The sequence below is a fragment of the Mesoplodon mirus genome (assembly GCF_964341445.2).
Source record: "Mesoplodon mirus genome assembly, chromosome: 13".
Lineage (NCBI taxonomy): Eukaryota > Metazoa > Chordata > Mammalia > Artiodactyla > Ziphiidae > Mesoplodon > Mesoplodon mirus.
This window is the reverse complement of record NC_138989.1, coordinates 69948103-69968420: the sequence shown is the minus strand read 5'-3', so window position 1 is coordinate 69968420 and position 20318 is coordinate 69948103. Positions and strand designations below refer to the sequence as shown.

Genomic DNA, 20318 nt, shown 5'->3' with positions numbered 1-20318 from the left:
CAAGACACAGGGAAACTTGTGGCATATTCTTAACCTACTCAGCTCATCTCAGTTCAGGAGTCTTTTCATTCCCTGTCCTTGGTGTACAGGATCACGTGGCCTTGGTTCCTTCCTGACGCCCTGCTCCCAGCAGGCCGGGGAACCCGGGGAGAACTCCAACTACCTTTCCCCTGACGCAGCAGAGAGCGGCAGCGAGATCCCAGCCCATCATGCCTCCACCTCCTCCGTCTTTCTCAGTGCTTCACTGAGCAAGTCTCTTCTCCTTCTTTATTTTCTGTATTCCTTCCCTGCTTTTAAATTACTTCTAATTATCCTTTATAGGAATAACCCTGAATCTTCACATATTTGAAGTTTGTGAAGTTGTAGAAAAGGTCACTGAAATAAATCTACTCCTGCCGGAATTCTCTGTGAGATGAGGGCTATCTGCCTGTCTGAATGTCCCTCTTTTTGACAGAGTTCATTCCCCATGTGACTTGGTTTTGTGAAGGTAGAAGCAACTTTTGCAAAGTCTAAGGAGAAGGAAATGTATGTTTCTCAGGAATTTTCATGACTTTGAAGTAAAGCTAAACCATTTCGGCAGCTTCATTGTTCCAGTACTGGCCAAATTATTTAGTATCTTTTTACTCTGTTTTTAAAAAGGAAACAGGAAGAGCGAGTACAACAAGTGCGTAAGAAATTGGAAGAAGCATTGATGGCAGACATCTTGTCACGGGCTGCTGATACGGAGGAGATGGACATTGAAATGGACAGTGGAGATGAAGCCTAAGATTAGCATCAGGTAAAGCAACACCAGAGAGACGTGGAACTTAAGGTCTTTTATTTCCTTGCTTTTGCCCTTGTAGCCTGATTCAGCAGTGCCTACAAAGCCTTCTCCTCTGCAAATCTTGTGCGTGTGCTGTTGTTTGGCCCCCTCTGTATTTAAGGACCATATAAGCATGCATCCTTTTGTTCTCATTACGTGAAGATGTTCACACCCCTGCAGCCACTTGCAAGGGATCTGGTCTCCAAGGTGTCACTAGAGAAAAGCAGAAGCAGGAGGAAAGGACTCTGCCAGGGAGGGAGAAGCAGCTGCAGGAGATGAAGGCGCCATCACCTCTACCACAGTAGCTCTCTGGGGTCTGTTGTCCCCTCTGTAAAATTATGGTCACAAAGTAGGCAAAGATCCCTCCTTTTTTCCCTCCGTTTCTGTTCTCTCTAGCACAGACGTGGAGCAGGGAGAATGAGAGGACGTTTTAAAGTATGATAATTTACCTTAAAAAATACAAATCATGACCCTGTCCTGAACTCACGTAGGAGTCTCACAGTCTCTGTTCCACCGGGTACATATTCTCTTCAGATGATCACACTCCAACCTCCGAGGGTTTATGTGGCAGCTTGCTTCCCAACTTCTCTCCGGCTTCGTTTTGGGGGCCATGTCTTTCTGCCACCCCCAAGCCAATTATTTATTTGCATCCTCTGAAGGCAAAACTGAGCGGTGGGTGGTGGTGTTGGGAGGGAAGGAGAAAGGGAGGGGCCGAGAAGAGCGAGCGGAGCGAGTGGGAGTCTAACCCCGTGGCGCCCTTCGAGCCCGTCTCCGCCCCTCACACCTCCTCGTCCTCATAGTCGGTCCTGCATTCAGTGCTGGCTCCTGGGGACGTCCCCGCGCTCACAGAGCTTACCATACAGTTGTATGAAACAAATGCTCACATAGCTGTATGATCACCAACTGTGATCAGTGCGATAAAGGAGAAATGAAGGTGCTGGGAGAGCCGCCGGCAGGGGAGCTAATGCGATGTGAGCGCCGACAAGACTCTGGGGACGTGGCATTAACGGTGAGCCTGAAAGGTGGGTAGGAGTGAGCAGGAGAAGTTAGGGGAAACGTGTTCTCCTCCAAAGAAATAGCAGAGACAGCTCAGTTCCTTTAAGGACCAAAGGAAAGGTCACTATGGTTGGAACGTAGGAAGTCTGGGGAGGGTCGGAAAGTGTGGAGATGAATCAAACCATGGTGAGCCTTGTGGATTCTTGTTAAGGATTTTGAGCTTTATCGTTAAAACCACTGGGAATCCACTGAAGGCTGCGTAAAGTGATTAGATGTGCTTATTTATAAGATCCCTACGGCTGCTGCATGAAAAAGGATGTCCTTTCTAAGGAAAGCTTAGAAGCAGGGAGACCAGTTAGGAGGCCGCCGTAGTCCCGCAAGAGGTGATGGTGGCTTCACGAGGGTCTCGGCAGCAGATGTGGAGGAAAAGAGGAAAAGGCCAATTTGAGATGTATTTGGAGGTAGAATCGACTTGACTGGGTGACTGACTGTTAGTGAGGGTGAGAGAGTGGGGTGAATGACTCCAGGTGTTTAACTGGAGCCACTGGATGGATGGGGAGGGGTCCTGTTCAGAGGGTCCTACTGAGGGTGTTGCATGCAGGGGGATGAATTCATTGTTAACACGATCTTTCCTTCCCGTCAGTGCTTTGTCTTAATTCAGGGAGTGGCCCATGCCACAGTGACACAGATCAGGTGATAATCACAGTGTCTTCCATTTACATAGTCAGGGACAGCAGCAACATTTCGGTCACACAGTTTCCTGACCACGCAGAACCTTTTAAATTGAGTTCAGTGCTATTTTAAGTGGTTTTGTTTTGTTTTCCATACTGAGGACAGGAAGATGCCGTGTTGACACTGAATCTTGTTTTCCACTCCGATCAGGATGTGTTTTATGGACTTTGATGAGCGTACTTAATGTGTGTAAAGTCTCTCAGAGGCAAGTCTGCAGCGTGTTTCTTTTCTCCAGAGACTTCAGTGCAGTGTGGGGATCTGGACCATTGCGCCTGCACCACATCAGAACTGACTCTGGGAAAGCCCTCTTCTTCTCCAGAGCTTTTTGTTGTTTTTCAGACTTTTCCCCTGAAAACAATTTAGAATAACCAGGGGTCATGTAGTTGAGGTTTTACGAGACCCTCACTTGCTTTGCAGATTACTTTGCAGGTTGACGTCAGGGCAGCACCCTAATCTATGTAAGTGAGCCTGTGGTTAATGCACGAACAAACTAAAGTTGAGGGATTAAAGTTTTAATATGTACTTAAAGAGTAGCCATCACTTTGGCATGGTGCTAGGGAGAGATCTGCATTACGTGTATCATATTCTAAACTTGAGAATGGTATTATTAGACCAGGCCATTAGACTTGTAGGTTGTGGAAGATTTAGATGTACTTCTTAATTATCAAAATTAAATTTACCTAAATCACTAATTTAGCCCCACGTACACCTGAAGTGTTTAATAAACCAGAGCACTGCCACAAGACTTAATTAGGTGTTCATAATAACCTGTGGGATAGGTAGGACTTGGCTTGACTAAAGATGGGACATGGCCAAGTTCACATGGCTGCTAAGAGATGGAACCTGTAACATGCGGTTCTGTTTAGGTCTGTTCACCGCATTATGACATGGATGCTCTTTCTGATGGTCCTTATTAGCAAAACGGACCTTAATTTGTATGTATATATATATTTGGCAGGCGCAGAGTTTAGGAAGCTGTCAGCGGAGGTGTAACTCCAAGTTTCGTGCAGTCGCAAGGAGAGATTTCAGCTCTTCTTCCTTAGTCACACGGCCCCTGGGGCTCAGTTGTGGTTTCAGCCCACCTCTGCATGTGTCCCTTCCGCCAGAATCTGCTCCAGAGATTGACGGAACACATGAGCCCGTCGGGGAGGACGGAGCTGAGGCTGTTATTGGTCGGGGCGAGCAGGCGTGTGTGTGTGTGTGTGCGTGCATGCATGTGCGCGTGTGTGCGTGCGCCCGTGTGTGTGTCTGTGTGTACACACACACCATCAATAGCAGGTTGAGGTTTGCTATGTTACTTAAGATTTTACACTCAAGAGGAGTGCCCAGGTTATCAAACATTTTAGGAGTGACTGCAAGAAGAAGATAACTATAAGAACAAAAGTGTTAAAGCATTTAGCTACAAATGAGCTAGAGTATCAAATACATATGTAGTTGAATTGGCAGTTGCACAGTACCATTTCACCCAAGTTAAGCAGTAATAAAACTTCAGTACATTTCTATCATCCGTAAAGTCTGAGAAGTAAAATAAATTATTGTGAAATAAAATAAATCATTGTTAGAAATTTTCCTAAATTTTCTCAAGGTATGTTTGGATTTGGCTACGTCTATTATGTTTTCTTCATTTGTATGCCCTGTGATTTCTCTTTTTATGCTGATTTAATTAATGATAGAAAATATTTTCATAAGCATACAAAGGTGTACATATGATTTATTTGAAAATGAAGTGAGTATTAAGGGTTATTTTCAAAATAAAACACTTGAAACAATGAAGGGAAATGTTGAGTACTTTTTATGTACAAAGTGCTGTAACTAAATGCTATCAGGCTCTAAAAATCCTATTCTAAGTGAAATTTGGCCTCTAACTGCTTTTCTAGGTTTTGCTGACCTCACCTGAGAAATCACTGAATCACTTAAGTTTGTTTGTTTTTTCTTACAGGTAACTTTTGACCGACTTTCCCCAAGAGAAAATTCCTAGAATTGAACAAAAACGTTTCCACTGGGTTTTGCCTGTAAGAAAAAAATGCACCCAAGCACATAGAGCTTTTTAATAGCACTAACCAATGCCTTTTTAGATGTATTTTTGATGTATATATCTATTATTCAAAAATGATGTTTATTTTGAGTCCCAGGACTTAAAATTAGCCTTTTGTAATATCTGTCAAGCAGGACCCTGAAGATGAAGCTGAGCTTTTCATGCCAGGTGCAATCTACTGGAAATGTAGCACTTAACGTGAAATATTCGTCTCCCCCCGCAATTTTAATATGAACGGATCAGGAGTACCAAATAAATTTCCCAATGAAAGCTTATTGTGACTTCACTGTATATAAACAGATTTTTATACTTTATTGAAAGAGGACACCTGTACATTCTTCCATCATCACTGTAAAGACAAATAAATGATTCTATTCACAGACTGATTGGAATTCTTTCTGTTAAGGAGCACACAATACATAGCCCCTCCTTAGGATTCCTGGTTCACATTCAACTGTGATCCCTGGGACTTAGGTTTGAAATGGAGGTAGTAGCCAATAGTTCATCCATTTGCAGTATGCCTCTGGATATCATGAGAATTGCGCTGCTTTCACCAGAATTATAAGTTGTTGTGTAGCATGGGTCATTTTTTCTCCCTTGCCTGTAACGAGTACTTTGGTTAGTTCTATAAAAATAAGGCATTTTCTTCCCTTGGGCATGAGTTAGGTACACAGGTGTGCTTCAGATGTTACTGGAAGTCCATGTCTGTTTTTCTAGAACATTTTACATTTTCCAGTGTCTACTGGCTTACAGAGTTAACAGGTGCAGGTCAGACCCTTTGCCACAAAGAGAGGCATTTTTCTGGGCAGAGTTGCTTAATGAACCAGATTGTAATACTTTGCTAATTACTACCCGGCCTCCAAAGTATTAACATCTTTTTTTCTGTTGAAACTCACAAGCGTTAACTTCATTACCAGTTAAATTCCTTGATATCTAATTACTAAAACTGGCATAGCATTGAGAAATGAGTTTTAAACATCAAAACATACTTAAGGTAATCTGATGCCAAAGAAAGGAGGGCGTGGTTATAAGCAAATTTAAGTACATTTTGAGAAATAGAGCAAACATGTTTTCTTTCTGTACGAAGGGTTTATGCACTTCTTAACTCTGAGTTCTTTCAAAATCAGACGCAGAATGATGTGATCAAGGATGTGACCAAACCCCTCTAAATGTCACTTGTACATTTTTTTATCACTACCTCCAGCACCCTTCCGGTTTCCGAGGAGGGGAAAGAAAAGAAAACGGTGAAAGCGATATGGCTGGCTAGGTTTGAGCTGCTGTCTCTGGACCTTATGCAAAACTACATAGATATCACCTTCTTGGAGTTCCTGATTTACATGCAACTTTGATCTCTGGGCTTTAGGCCACCTATTTCCACAGAGTAATCCTGCTGGCAAATAAGCAGAGATACTTGCAGACTCTGGGAAGACAAGTGGCAGAGGGTGCCCGCTCTGGGCCCTCCCGACTGTCCCAGTTGGGGTGGCAGTGGGAAGTTACAATAATATTGATTTCTTTTTAAGAGCTATTATGACTAGTTAGAATGAATGTCCAAAGGCTTTGCTTAGACTCCTCAAAGTTCACGAGTCTTTACTTGACCTTGGTGATCATATGTTCTTTTCACAAAGCAATCCAACCAAGATGTACATGCCCTTATAAACAAATTTTGTAAAAGAAAAAACACACACGTACAAAACTTTGATTTTTGTCCTTATATACATGGCTCAGGTAGAGAACAAGGTTTGAAAGCCGTTACGTGGTGTCTAGCTGGGAACTATCCCATAAGTCCAGGTGTTCCCAGTATACCCGCCGGACATGTCCGAAAGTAAATGCATCATCTTATCCCCCAAACCTACCACCATCTTGCATTCCCTAACTCGTGTAAAAGCAAATCATCTGATCCAGTTGCCCAAGGCAGAAGCCCAGGTGTGACCCCAAATGCCACTCTTCCCCTTGCCTCCAATAGCCCATCAATCCTGTCAGAATTGTTAACCACGTTTCTCACACCTTCATCTACATCTCTTTTCCGTTCCTGCAACCACTGCCTCCTTTCCTCTCCTCTGCTCTTTCAGCGGCTTCCTTTTATTTTTCACCTGTCCCCTTTCCCTTCTTCCCTCTCCATCCCTCCTTTTTCTCTTCCATGTAGTCATCAGAATGGTCCTGGAAGCAAATGTGACCTCATCATTTCCCTGCTCGAAATTCCTCACTTCTCTGTGTATGCAGTTTAGAATCATGCTTAAAAAGGAGCACTTTGAAATGGAGAGAACCTGTGTCTGAACCCTGGTTTTGCCATTTGTGTGACTTGTCAGGTTACTCAATGTCTTTGAGCCTGTTCCTCCTCAGTGAAATAGGAATAATAATACCTACCTCATAGAGTCGTTGTGAGGACGAAAGGAGATACTGTTTGTCAAGTGTTAGCACAGTGCCTGGCGCATAATGAGGGCTCCTGTTGGAGTGGGCGCTCTCGCTGTTATCTCTGCAGGTGTCATTTTATGTCACTTCCAAGAGGCATTCGCTGATAACCCTAACTACCCTCCACTTTATAAGTACCCGCAATACTTCATTTTCTGCCTTGGCACTCTGTTTATTTCCTTTGTAGAAATCTTCTAAATCTGTATTTTATCTGTTGACTTTTTGTCTGTCTATCTACTAGAATGTAAGCTCCATGAGGGCAAGGATGTGTCTGTCTTTTTCCCTGTTATCACCCCAGCGCTTAGCCTAGTGCTTGGCACACAGTGAGCACTCAAAAGTGCGTGTTGAATAAATGGACAAATGATCAAAAGCCTCTTCACGATCTGATGCCTGCCTACTTGTCTAGCTCATCCTGCCACTGTCCCCACTGCACCTTCGGCTCAAGAAAAAACACATCACCTGCTCCTTTGAAGTGCCCCTTGGGCCCCTGTGTCTTTGCACCTGTCGTTCTCTTTGCCTGCCTGTCTACACGGCCAATTCCTGAGCACTGGTCAAGTCACAGCTCCCTCCTCTGAAGCTGTCCCTGGTTTCTCCAGGCAGATGTTCTTTTCCCCCTCTTCCAAATTCCCACTGCACTTTGTCAATACCTCCACGGAAGCACTTTACTGTATTGTATTGTAAATTTGTTTGGATGTCTGTTTCTACTTTTAGACTGTAAGCACAGTGAAAGCAGAGATTGCATCTTTTCATCCTCATGTCCCCAGAGCCTAGCGCTGTGCCTGGCATGTAACGGTTTGTCAATAAATACTTGTTGAATGAATTAGTGAACAGAGCGTCTTGCAGTTGGAAAAATCTTGCAAGGCGTATGTATTATTACAGAAAGGGATGCCCCTGGCGGCTTCCGGGGTAGTTTTTTTGTGCTAGAGAGGAGATCTAGAAAGCATTATGTAATCTCTTTGAATAGAAGATGACTTGTTTGAATTTCTAAAATAAGTTGAACAATATAGATCTTCATAAATGATTGCAAAAGATATCAAAAAGCTTTGTGATCCCTCAAATGCTACGAAGTCCAAAATAAATATTTTCACTATTAGTATTTCCATAGTAAATGCTATGCGAAAATGTACAGCAATAAATTTTGAAGCTTTAAAATTGTTTGTGTAAGTTATCTTCAATGACTTAATCTATGGAGAACATCTAGGACCTGTGTTTCCCAGACATAGGAGCTTCAGACTGGGGTTAGGGCCCCTAAGCTTTCAAGCTTATCCAGTGATACTGCTTTCATTTGTTACTGAGACAAAGTGCTCAGTCATGCTGCTGGCATGTTTAGTGAACAGAAAGGTCTGGAAGGGTTCTCCACAGAATCAGGTGGCGGCCACACTTGACCTCGTGAGGCCATAGCCTCCGAACCTCCACTAAGACTGTCATAGCTCCCTTGTCCTGCCCGCCTTCACTGCTGGGATGCATATATGACCCCTATACGAAATCTACTTCAGTGGCTATCAAATCCACAGGTGGAGTCATCACATCAGTCAAAATAGCATTAGCTATGGGATTGCGAATCACAGCAGTGGCTTATCAAGCCTGCATGTCTCAAAGGGTCTGGGGTGGACTTTAAAATTTCCAGTTGCATACTGATTTTTCCAGAAGGGCACATTTAAGTTACTCTGTCAAATATTTGGCTTTTGTTTTTATGACAGGAGGACCCAAGTTGTTATTTCCTCTCATTTATATAGCATTTTATGATTTATAGAGCACGTTTACCTCCATGAATGTCATGTTTGAATTTCAAGCTACATATAAGCCATGTCATATACACATGATATTACCCCCATTTAAGAGTTGAGGAATCTAAGAAGCAGACAGGTTAAATGACTTACTTACTCAAGCGGTAAGATACAGAGAGGGGCATTTGAATGCAGAGGTCTTCTGTTTCTAGAACGCCATGCAACCTTCCAACACTTCTCCACTCACATCTGAAGCTGCCTTTCTCTCTGTGACAGAGAACAAAACAGTTTGGTTTATCAAGTACAGTGTGACTGTAGCCTGAAAGCTTACACAGGGCAGAGTGACTCTTTATGCGAAACTTGGTTCTTTTCAGTCTGAATAGTCAAAGCTTTTCCATTGAATTCTTCTGCTGAGAAATCTTTACTAAGATTAATCTTTTATAACAGGTGGGAAGAGGTGCAGCTTCTCAGTCGCAGAATGTTGGGAGTTATTTTTATCTGAGGGGGTTAGCATTTTCTTTCTGCTGTAGTACTCTCTATTTTTTGCGTCATGAGCTTGATGCTGTGAGAAGTCTGGCATCAAGATGCAACTGGACCGCAGGGCCTGGGGAAGGGGCTGCAAAGTGGGGCACGTGCATCTAGGGCTGTGTAAAAGCATTCAGTGGGGGTGGGAATGTTACCGAACCAAACTTGGGTCTACCCACCCGAGTGCAGTAAAGCCAATCTACTGACACTGGGTCTTGGTGAGGCAAAGTTCAATGTTTATTGCAGGGTGCTAGACAAGGAGTCTAGGGCAGCTAGTGCTCAAAACAGGTAACAGGGCAGTGTCACAAGGGTTGACATTATCAATCCTTAGGTGCCAGTAGCTATGGGGGCTACATGCTCATGATCATCAAGTAGTTAATTTCTTCCATTTGGTGGTGGTTTTAGCATCTGAAAAACTCAGGAAATCTGCATCAGATACTATTTTCTAAATACTTCAGAGAGGAGCTGCAGCTGAGGATATGGAGGAGGGGTCTGTCCCAGGAAGACCCCAAAGGGTCCTGTTCAGTTACAGGAAAATATCTGACCTTTTAATATTTGTTTTCATCTCATCTGTTTGAGATTTTAATTTGTGAGTATTTAATTAAAGATATAATACATTAGGAAAGTAGTACATGTATATGATTTATAAGTAAATATTCATAAATTGGGGACATATACTTTTGTTTTTGAAAGGGCTTATTATTATTAAAAGGGTTTGTTATTAAACTCTTAATTTGAGGGAGGAGAAGATGGCGGAAGAGTAGGACGCGGAGATCAACTTCCTTCCCACAGATGCATCAGAAATTCATCTACACGTGGAACAGCTCCTACAGAACACCTACTGAACGCTGGCAGAAGACCTCAGACCTCCCAAAAGGCAAGAAACTCCCACGTACCTGGGTAGGGCAAAAGAAAAAACAATAAACAGAGACAAAAGAATAGGGACGGGACCTACACCAGAGGGAGGGAGCCGTGAAGGAGGAAAGGTTTCCACACACTAGGAAGCCCCTTCGCGGGTGGAGACTGCAGGTGGCAGACGGGGGAGTTCTGGGCGCGCGGAGGAGAAAACAGCTACAAGGGTGCGCAGAGCAAAGCGGAGGGATTCCTGCGCAGAGCAATTCCTGCGCAGAGCAATTCCTGCGCAGAGCAAAGCGGAGGGATTTCCGCACAGAGGGTCGGTGCCGACCGGCACTCACCAGCGCGAGAGGCTTGTCTGCTCACCCGCCGGGGTGGGCGGGGCTGGGAGCTGAGGTTCGGGCTTTGGTCGGAGCGCAGAGAGAGGACTGGGGTTGGCGGCGTGAACACAGCCTGAAGGGGCTAGTGTGCCACAGGTAGCCGGGAGGGAGTCCGGGAACAAGTCTGGAACTGCCGAAGAGGTAAGAGACTTTTTCTTCCCTCTTTGTTTCCTGGTGCGCGAGGAGAGGGGATTAAGAGAGCTGCTTAAAGGAGCTCCAGAGACTGGCACGAGCCGCGGCTAACAGCGCGGACCCCAGAGACGGGCATGAGATGCTAAGGCTGCTGCTGCCGCCGTCAAGAAGCCTGTGTGCGAGCACAGGTCACTATCCACACCTTCCCACTGGGAGCCTGTGCAGCCCGCCACTGCCAGGGTCCCGGGATCCAGGGACAACTTCCCCGGGAGAACGCACAGCGCGCCTCAGCCTGGTGCAATGTCACTCCGGCCTCTGCCGCCGCAGGCTCGCCCCGCTTCCGTACCCCTCCCTCCCCCTGGCCTGAGTGAGCCAGAGCCCCCTGAATCACCTGCTCCTTTAACCCCGTCCTGTCTGAGCGAAGAACAAACGCCCTCCGGTGACCTACACGCAGAGGTGGGGCCAAATCCAAAGCTGAGCCCCGGGAACTCTGCGAACAAAGAAGAGAAAGGGAAATTTCTCCCAGCAGCGTCAGGAGCAGCGGATTAAATCTCCACAATCAACCTGATGTGCCCTGCATCTGTGGAACACCTGAATAGACAACGAATCATCCGGAACGGAGGAGGTGGACTTTGGGAGCAAGATAGATTATTTTTTCCCCTTTTCCTCTTTTTGTGAGTGTGTATGTGTATGCTTCTGTGTGAGATTTTGTCTGTATAGTTTGTCCTAGGGTTCTGTCTGTCCGTCTTTTTTTTTTTTTTACTTAAATTTTTTTTTTTTTTTTTTTTTTTTTTTGTGCGATACGCGGGCCTCACACTGTTGTGGCCCCTCCCGTTGCGGAGCACAGGCTCCGGATGCGCAGGCTCAGCGGCCATGGCTCACGGGCCCAGCCGTTCTGCGGCATGTGGGATCTTCCCAGACCGGGGCACGAACCTGTGTCCCCTGCATCAGCAGGCGGACTCTCAACCATTGCGCCACCAGGGAAGCCCTAAAATTTTTTTCTTAATAATTATTTTTTATTTTAATAACTTTATTTTATTTTATCCTCTTCTTTCTTTTCTTTCTTTCTTTCTTTCTTTCTTTCTTTTCTTTTCTTTTTTCTTCCTTTTTTTCACCCTTTTATTCTGGGCCATGTGGAGGACAGGCTCTTGGTGCTCCAGCAAGGTGGCAGGGCTGTGCCTCTGAGGTGGGACAGCCAAGTTTAGGACCCTGGTCCACAAGAGACCTCCCAGCTCCATGTAATATCAAACGGTGAAAATCTCCCAGAGATCTCCATCTCAACACCAAGACCCAGCTCCATTCAACGACCAGCAAGCTACAGTGCTGGACACCCTATGCCAAACAACTAGCAAGACAGGAACACAGCCCCATCCATTAGCAGAGAGGTTGCCTACACAGACACCCCAAAACACACCACCAGATGTGGAACTGCCCACCAGAAAGACAAGATCCAGCCTCATCCACCAGAACACAGGCACTAGTCCCCTCCACCAGGAAGCCTACACAACCCACTGAACCAACTTAGCCACTGGGGACAGACACCCAAAACAATGGGAACTGCGAACCTGCAGCCTGTGAAAAGGAGACCCCAAACACAGTAAGATAAGCAAAATGAAAAGACAGAAAAACACACGGCAGATGAAGGAGGAGGGTAAAAACCCACCAGACCTAACAAATGAAGAGGAAATAGGCAGTCTACCTGAAAAAGAATTCAGAATAATGATAGTAAAGATGATCCAAAATCTTGGAAATAGAATAGAGAAAATGCAAGAAACATTTAACAAGTACCTAGAAGAACTAAAGAGGAAACAAGCAATGATGAACAACACAATAAATGAAATTAAAAATTCTCTAGAAGGGATCAATAGCAGAATAACTGAGGCAGAAGAACGGATAGGTGACCTGGAAGATAAAATAGTGGAAATAACTACTGCAGAGCAGAAAAAAGAAAAAAGAATGAAAAGAACTGAGGACAGTCTCAGAGACTTCTGGGACAACATTAAACGCACCAACATTCAAATTATAGGGGTCCCAGAAGAAGAAGAGCAAAAGAAAGGGACTGAGAAAATATTTGAAGAGATTATAGTTGAAAATTTCCCTAATATGGGAAAGGAAATAGTTAATCAAGTCCAGGAAGCACAGAGAGTCACATACAGGATAAATCGAAGGAGAAACATGCCAAGACATATATTAATCAAACTATCAAAAATTAAATACAAAGAAAACATATTAAAAGCAGCAAGGGAAAAACAACAAATAACACATGAGGGAATCCCCATAAGTTTAACAGCTGGTCTTTCAGCAGAAACTCTGCAAGCCTGAAGGGAGTGGCAGGATTAAAAGTGATGAAAGAGAAAAACTTACAACCAAGATTACTCTACCCAGCAAGGATATCATTCAGATTTGATGGAGAAATTAAAACCTTTACAGACAAGCAAAAGCTGAGAGAGTTCAGCACCACCCAACCAGCTTTACAACAAATGCTAAAGGAACTTCTCTAGGCAAGAAACACAACAGAAGGAATATACCTACAATAACAAACCCAAAACAATTAAGAAAATGGGAATAGGAACATACATATCGATAGTTACCTTAAATGTTAATGGATTAAATGCTCCCACCAAAGGACACAGACTGGCTGAATGGATACAAAAACAAGACCTGTATATATGCTGTCTACAAGAGACACACTTCAGACATAAGGACACATACAGACTGAAAGTGAGGGGATGGAAAAAGATATTCCATGCAAATGGAAATCAGAAGAAAGCTGGAATAGCAATTCTCATATCAGACAAAATAGACATTAAAATAAAGACTATTACAAAAGACAAATAAGGACACTACCTAATGATCAAGGGATCGATCCAAGAAGAAGATATAACAATTGTAAATATTTATGCACCCAACATAGGAGCACCTCAATACATAAGGCAAATACTAACAGCCATAAAAGGGGAAATCAACAGTATCACAATCATAGTAGGGGACTTTAACACCCCTCTTTCAACAATGGACAGATCATCCAAAATGAAAATAAATAAGGAAACACAAGCTTTAAATGATACATTAAACAAGATGGACTTAATTGATATTTATAGGACATTCCATCCAAAAACAACAAAATACACTTTCTTCTCAAGTGCTCATGGAACATTCTCTAGGATAGATCATATCTTGGGTCACAAATCTAGCCTTGGTAAATTTAAGAAAATTGAAATCGTATCAAGTATCTTTTCTGACCCCAACGCTATGAGACTAGATATCAATTTCAGGGAAAGATCTGTAAAAAATTCAAACACATGGAGGCCAAACAATACAGTACTTAATAACGAAGTTATCACTGAAGAAATCAAAGAGGAAATCAAAAAATACCTAGAAACAAATGACAATGGAGACACGATGACCCAAAACCTATGGGATGCAGCAAAAGCAGTTCTAAGAGGGAAGTTTATAGCAATACAATCCTACCTTAAGAAACAAGAAACATCTCAAATAAACAACTTAAATTTCACCTAAAACAATTAGAGAAAGAAGAACAAAAGAACCCCAAACTTAGCAGAAGGAAAGAAACATAAAGATCAGATCAGAAATAAATGAAAAAGAAATGAAGGAAACAATAGCAAAGATCAATAAAACTAAAAGCTGGTTCTTTGCGAAGATAAACAAAATTGATAAACCATTAGCCAGACTCATCAAGAAAAAAAGGGAGAAGACTCAAATCAATAGAATTAGAAATGAAAAAGGAGAAGTAACAACTGACACTGCAGAAATACAAAGGATCATGAGAGATTACTACAAGCAACTCTATGCCAATAAAATGGACAACCTGGAAGAAATGGACAAATTCTTAGAAATGCACAACCTGTGGAGACTGAACCAGGAAGAAATCAAAAATATGAACAGACCAATCACAAGCACTGAAATTGAAACTGTGATTAAAAATCTTCCAACAAACAAAAGCCCAAGACCAGGTGGCTTCACAGGCGAATTCTGTCAAACATTTAGAGAAGAGCTAACACCTATCCTTCTCAAACTCTTCCAACATATAGCAGAGGGAGGAACACTCCCAAACTCATTCTACGAGGCCACCATCACCCTGATACCAAACCAGACAAAGATGTCACCAAGAAAGAAAACTACAGGCCAATATCACTGATGAACATAGATGCAAAAATCCTCAACAAAATACTAGCAAACAGAATCCAACAGCACATTAAAAGGATCATACACCATGATCAAGTGGGGTTTATTCCAGGAATGCAAGGATTCTTCAATATATGCAAATCAATCATTGTGATACACTATATTAACAAATTGAAGGAGAAAAACATATGATCATCTCAATAGATGCAGAGAAAGCTTTTGACAAAATTCAACATCCATTAATGATAAAAACCCTGCAGAGAGTAGGCATAGAGGGAACTTTCCTCAACATAATAAAGGCCATATATGACAAACCCACAGCCAGCATCGTCCTCAATGGTGAAAAACTGAAACCATTTCCACTAAGATCAGGAACAAGACAAGGTTGCCCACTCTCACCACTCTTATTCAACACAGTTTTGGAAGTTTTAGCCTCAGCAGTCAGAGAAGAAAAAGAAATAAAAAGAATCCAAATCGGAAAAAAAGAAGTAAAGCTGTCACTGTTTGAAGATGACATGATACTCTACATAGAGAAACCTAAAGATGTTACCAGAAAACTACTAGAGCTAATCAATGAATTTGATAAAGTTCCAGGATACAATATTAATGCACAGAAATCTCTTGCATTCCTAAACACCAATGATGAAAAATCTGAAAGAGAAATTAAGAAAACACTCCCATTTACCACTGCAACAAAAAGAATAAAATATCTAGGAATAAACCTACCTAAGGAGACAAAAGACCTGTATGTAGAACACTATAAGACACTGATGAAAGAAATTAAAGATGATACAAATAGATGGAGAGATATACCATGTTCTTGGATTGGAAGAATCAACATTGTGAAAATGACTCTACTACCTAAAGCAATCTACAGATTCAATGCAATCCCTATCAAACTACCACTGGCATTTTTCACAGAACTAGAAAAAAAAATTTCACAATTTGTATGGAAACACAAAAGACCCCGAATAGCCAACGCAATCTTGAGAACGAAAAATGGAGCTGGAAGAATCAGGCTCCCTGACTTCAGACTATACTACAAAGCTACAGTAATCAAGACGGTATAGTACTGGCACAAAAACAGAAATATAGATCAATGGAACAGAATAGAAAGCCCAGAGATAAACCCACGCACATATGGTCACCTTATCTTTGATAAAGGAGGCAAGAATATACAGTGGAGAAAAGACAGCCTCTTCAGTAAGTGATGCTGGGAAAACTGGACAGGTACATGTAAAAGTATGAAATTAGAACACTCCCTAACATCATACACAAAAGTAAACTCAAAATGGATTAAAGACGTAAATGTAAGGCCAGACACTATCAAACTCTTAGAGGAAAACATAGGCAGAACACTCTATGACATAAATCACAGCAAGATCCTTTTGACCCACCTCCTAGAGAAATGGAAATAACAACAAAAATAAACAAATGGGACCTAATGAAACTTAAAATCTTTTGCACAACAAAGGAAACCATAAGCAAGACCAAAAGACAGCCCTCAGAATGGGAGAAAATATTTGCAAATGAAGCAACTGACAAAGGATTAATCTCCAAAATTTACAAGCAGCTCATGCAGCTCAATAACAAAAAAACAACTCAATCCAAAAACGGGCAGAAGACCTAAATAGACATTTCTCCAACAAAGACATACAGATTGCCAACAAACACATGAAAGAATGCTCGACACCATTAATCATTAGCGAAATGCAAATCAAAACTACAATGATGTATCACCTCACACTGGTCAGAATGGCCATCATCAAAAAATCTACAAACAATAACTGCTGAAGAGGGTGTGGAGAAAAGGGAACACTCTTGCACTGTTGGTGGGAATATAAATTGATACAGCCACTATGGAGAACAGTATGGAGGTTCCTTAAAAAACTACGAATAGAACTACCATACGACCCAGCAATCCCACTACTGGACATATACCCTGAGAAAACTATAATTCAAAAAGAGTCATGTACCAAAATGTTCATTGCAGCTCTACTTACAATAGCCAGGACATGGAAGCAACCTAAGTGTCCATCAGCAGATGAATGGATAAAGAAGATGTGGCACATATATCCAATGGAATATTACTCAGCCATAAAAAAAATCGAAATTGAGTTATTTGTAATGAGGTGGTTGGACGTAGAGCCTGTCATACAGTGTGAAGTCAGAAAGAGAAAAACAAATACCATATGCTAACACATATATATGGAATCTAAGAAAAAAAAAGAAAAAGAAAAGGTCATGAAGAACCTAGGGGTAAGACGGGAATAAAGACACAGACCTACCAGAGCATAGACTTGAGGATATAGGGAGGGGGAATGGTAAGCTGTGACAAAGTGAGAGAGTGGCATGGACATATATACACTACCAAACGTAAAATAGATAGCTAGTGGGAAGTAGCCACATAGCACAGGGAGATCAGCTAGGTGGTTTGTGACCACCTAGAGGGGTGGGATGGGGGGTGGGAGGGAGGGAGACACAAGAGGGAAGAGATATGGGAACATATGTATATGTATAATTGATTCACTGTTATGAAGCAGAAACTAACACGCCATTGTAAAGCAATTATACTCCAATAAAAATGTTTAAAAAAAAAAGTAAAAGAGTTTTGAGACCACTACTCCAGTGCAGGACTCCTCATCTGGGGTTCATGTACCCCGGAGTCAAGGAGCCCACCAACCTCTTGCCATGAAGTGCAAAGTTTTGTGGCGATGTGCCCTTCTCCTGGGCTAGTATCCAGAGCTTCCATAAAATTCTCAATAGGGAATACATATCATAGTTTCCGTATTTCATAAATGATACCAACCCCTTCCCTCAAAACACACCCCGATGATTTTTTCTGGATTGGAATCTGCTTTGGGGGGAATTATCCTGAATTTTGCTGACTTGACAGATACCTCTTGGAGCAAGAGAGAGCCAAAGTGGGGAGTTGGGTGTGTTGGTGGGAGGTTGGTGCCCAGCTGTTAGAGTGCCTTGTTGATCGCAGCATGATTTACACTGAAGAGCCTTGGACCCAACAATAGCTAGTTGTGTGAAAATAGAAACATTTGGAAACTTAAAGGGAAAGATATGAATAGCAGCATGGTAGAATGTTCTATTTATGAAGGGAATAAATGCCTTCTTTTAAAGCCTTTCTTCATCAGCCCCAAAACATAAAGTCACTTAGTATAATGTTGTAAATGAGAAAACCACAGGCTTACAGCTATGACTGTTATTTAAAAAAAAATAACATTGTGGCTCTTTGTACCAAGCCAGATTTTAGTTTATCAGAATCTGCTGTGAGAAGGGGATGGATTAGTCACCTAACCCTGAAAACACTTAATGCTGGGGAGAAGTGCAGTATTACTCAATGAGTCAAAAACACGTACAACTTTCCTGGAACTTTAAATTCATTCAAGGGAATGATCACAATCTTTGTTCTTCTGAATTTTTTTTTTAAATGAAATCTGATAGGCTCCACTGCCATATCCTTAAAGACCAATTGAGAGGCAAGAGGAAATACAGGTGAGAGGTAAAGAATGGAGATAACTCAAACTACTCAAGGAGATTTCTACCTGGCATAGAGATATCGCAGAGGACATTTGGGGAAGAAACAAATGTGACAGTGAAGAAATGTACACTCTCACAAATATGCCCACTTAGTACTTGCTTATTCAAATATCTATAAAAATCTTGGCTCATATTCTCAAATAAAAAGGGAAACCTCTTTTTTAAAAAAAATATGTATTTATTTAGGCTGTGCCTGGTCTTAGTTGCAGCATGTGGGATTCGTTGCTGCACGCAGGATCTTTAGTCGTGACATGAGAGCTCTTAGTTGCAGCATGTGGGATCTAGTTGCCTGATCAGGGATCTAACCCGGGCCCCCTGCATTGGGAGCGCAGAGTCTTAACCATTAGACCACCAGGGAAGTCCCAAAAAAGGGAAACCTCTTATTTGGTTATTTAACCATGTGCTGTGTGGCAGACAGAGAAGGTTGGCTAACCCGATAGCCATTCACAGATGTACTGGTGCCACTCTTATGCTCCTAATTAAGATCAGATGCCTAGATCTTCAGCAGCCATTGCTAATTAGTACGTACCCAAACTTTAGACTCAGCTTTGAACACTCATATTCAATTAGTCACTGGAAGCCCCACCCAGTTTTCCTTCTCATTCTCATGGTTTCGTATGCTTTTGTTAACCCCTGCCTGGATTCCTGCAGTGACTTCTATCTGCTGTCCCTGCCTCTAGTTTTTCCAGCTCCATTCCATTTTGCCTATTGCTGCCAGATGTTTCACCTATACCTCTTAGATAATCTGATGTTCTCGGTCATGTTTACAGTGGGCTTCTATCCTTCTGGACCAGGTGTGTATTCCTCAAATGACGTCTGGCCCTTGGTCGACACACCTCACCTGAGGATACTCCTAACTAAACCCCTTCATCAGCTCAGACACTGTGTATTTGTTTTCTGCTGCTGGGGTAACAAATTACTAAAGTTTTAGAAACTTAAAACATCTCTTTATCATCTCATAGTTTCTGTGGGTCAGAAATCCCAGCACACTGTGACAAGCTGGTTCTCTGCTCAGAGTATTATGGTTGAAATGGAGGTGTTGACTGGTCTGAGATTTTATCTGGAGGCTCTGGGGGAGATCTGCTTCCAGGTGCATTCAGGTTGTCCGCAGAATTCAGGTACATGCAGTATAAGACTGAGGTCCCCCTTGATGACTGTTAGCCAGGGATCATTCTCAACTTCTAGAGGCTGCCCACATTCCCTGGCTCATGACTCCCTTCATCTTTAAAGCCAGTAAAAGTGGGTCAAATCCATTCTACGCTTTGTATCTCTCTCATCTCCCCTTCTGCCTCATGTCTCCAACTCCAGCCAGAGAAAGTTCTCTGCTTTTAAGAGCTCATTTGATTAGACTGAGTCCACCCAGATAATCCAGGATAATTTTTCCTATTTTAAGGTCTGCAACTTTAACTGCATCTGCAAAATCCCTTTTGCCATGGAACCTATTATATTGATGCTACTAAGAATTAGAGCATGGACATTTTGAAGGGGCCATTCTGTCTGTCACATACTGCTAGCTACAAGTAACAGAAAAATCAGTCTTAGGTGGTTTAAATATTAAATGTATATTAAAGACAATCCTAGTGGAGGACAGACACCCAGGGCACACCATCAAAGCTGCCCGGCAGCTTTGCTTCTGTGTAGTCTTCTGATTCTGGCCTCCCCTCCATGTATTAGCTACATCCTCATCTCAGTAGCAGGATGGTTCTGGATGACATGTTTAGACATGACAGTGGCCAGAGGAAGAAGATAGACTGTTTCTTCCTACATCTGCATTTTAAAAGCCCCAAACACTTTCCTCCCTACTTCACTGGCTGGATTTGGGTACCTGGCCATTCCTAAACTAGTCACTGAAAAAGGGGGTTGGAATTACCCCAAATGGCTTAGATTAATCATATGGGAGTGACATGGCTGTTAGGAGTCAACCACAATACCTGCTTCAAACGACTCACTATTCTTCTGTGTCATGCTTTCCCCACATTTGTGCTTTCATTTTTACTTGTTTCTTTGTAAAAAAACTAGCTTGTTTT

At 42.4% G+C, this 20318-nt stretch overlaps 1 protein-coding gene across 2 annotated transcripts in view; it reads left to right on the top strand.

Annotated features, from left to right (window-relative positions):
- Window positions 1-4945, top strand: part of MBD2 (methyl-CpG binding domain protein 2) — a 62977-nt gene extending 58032 nt beyond the window's left edge. Inside the window, exons 6-7 of one of the 2 annotated variants that reach the window (XM_082641441.1) lie at window positions 640-778; window positions 4700-4945. In XM_082641441.1, the coding sequence (XP_082497567.1) occupies window positions 640-766 (127 nt within the window). In that variant the 3' untranslated portion in view covers window positions 767-778; window positions 4700-4945. Of the gene's footprint in view, window positions 1-639; window positions 779-4469 lie in introns of both variants that reach the window. The other variant, XM_082641440.1, reaches the window with a different exon arrangement.
- The last annotated feature ends 15373 nt before the right edge of the window (window positions 4946-20318 follow it).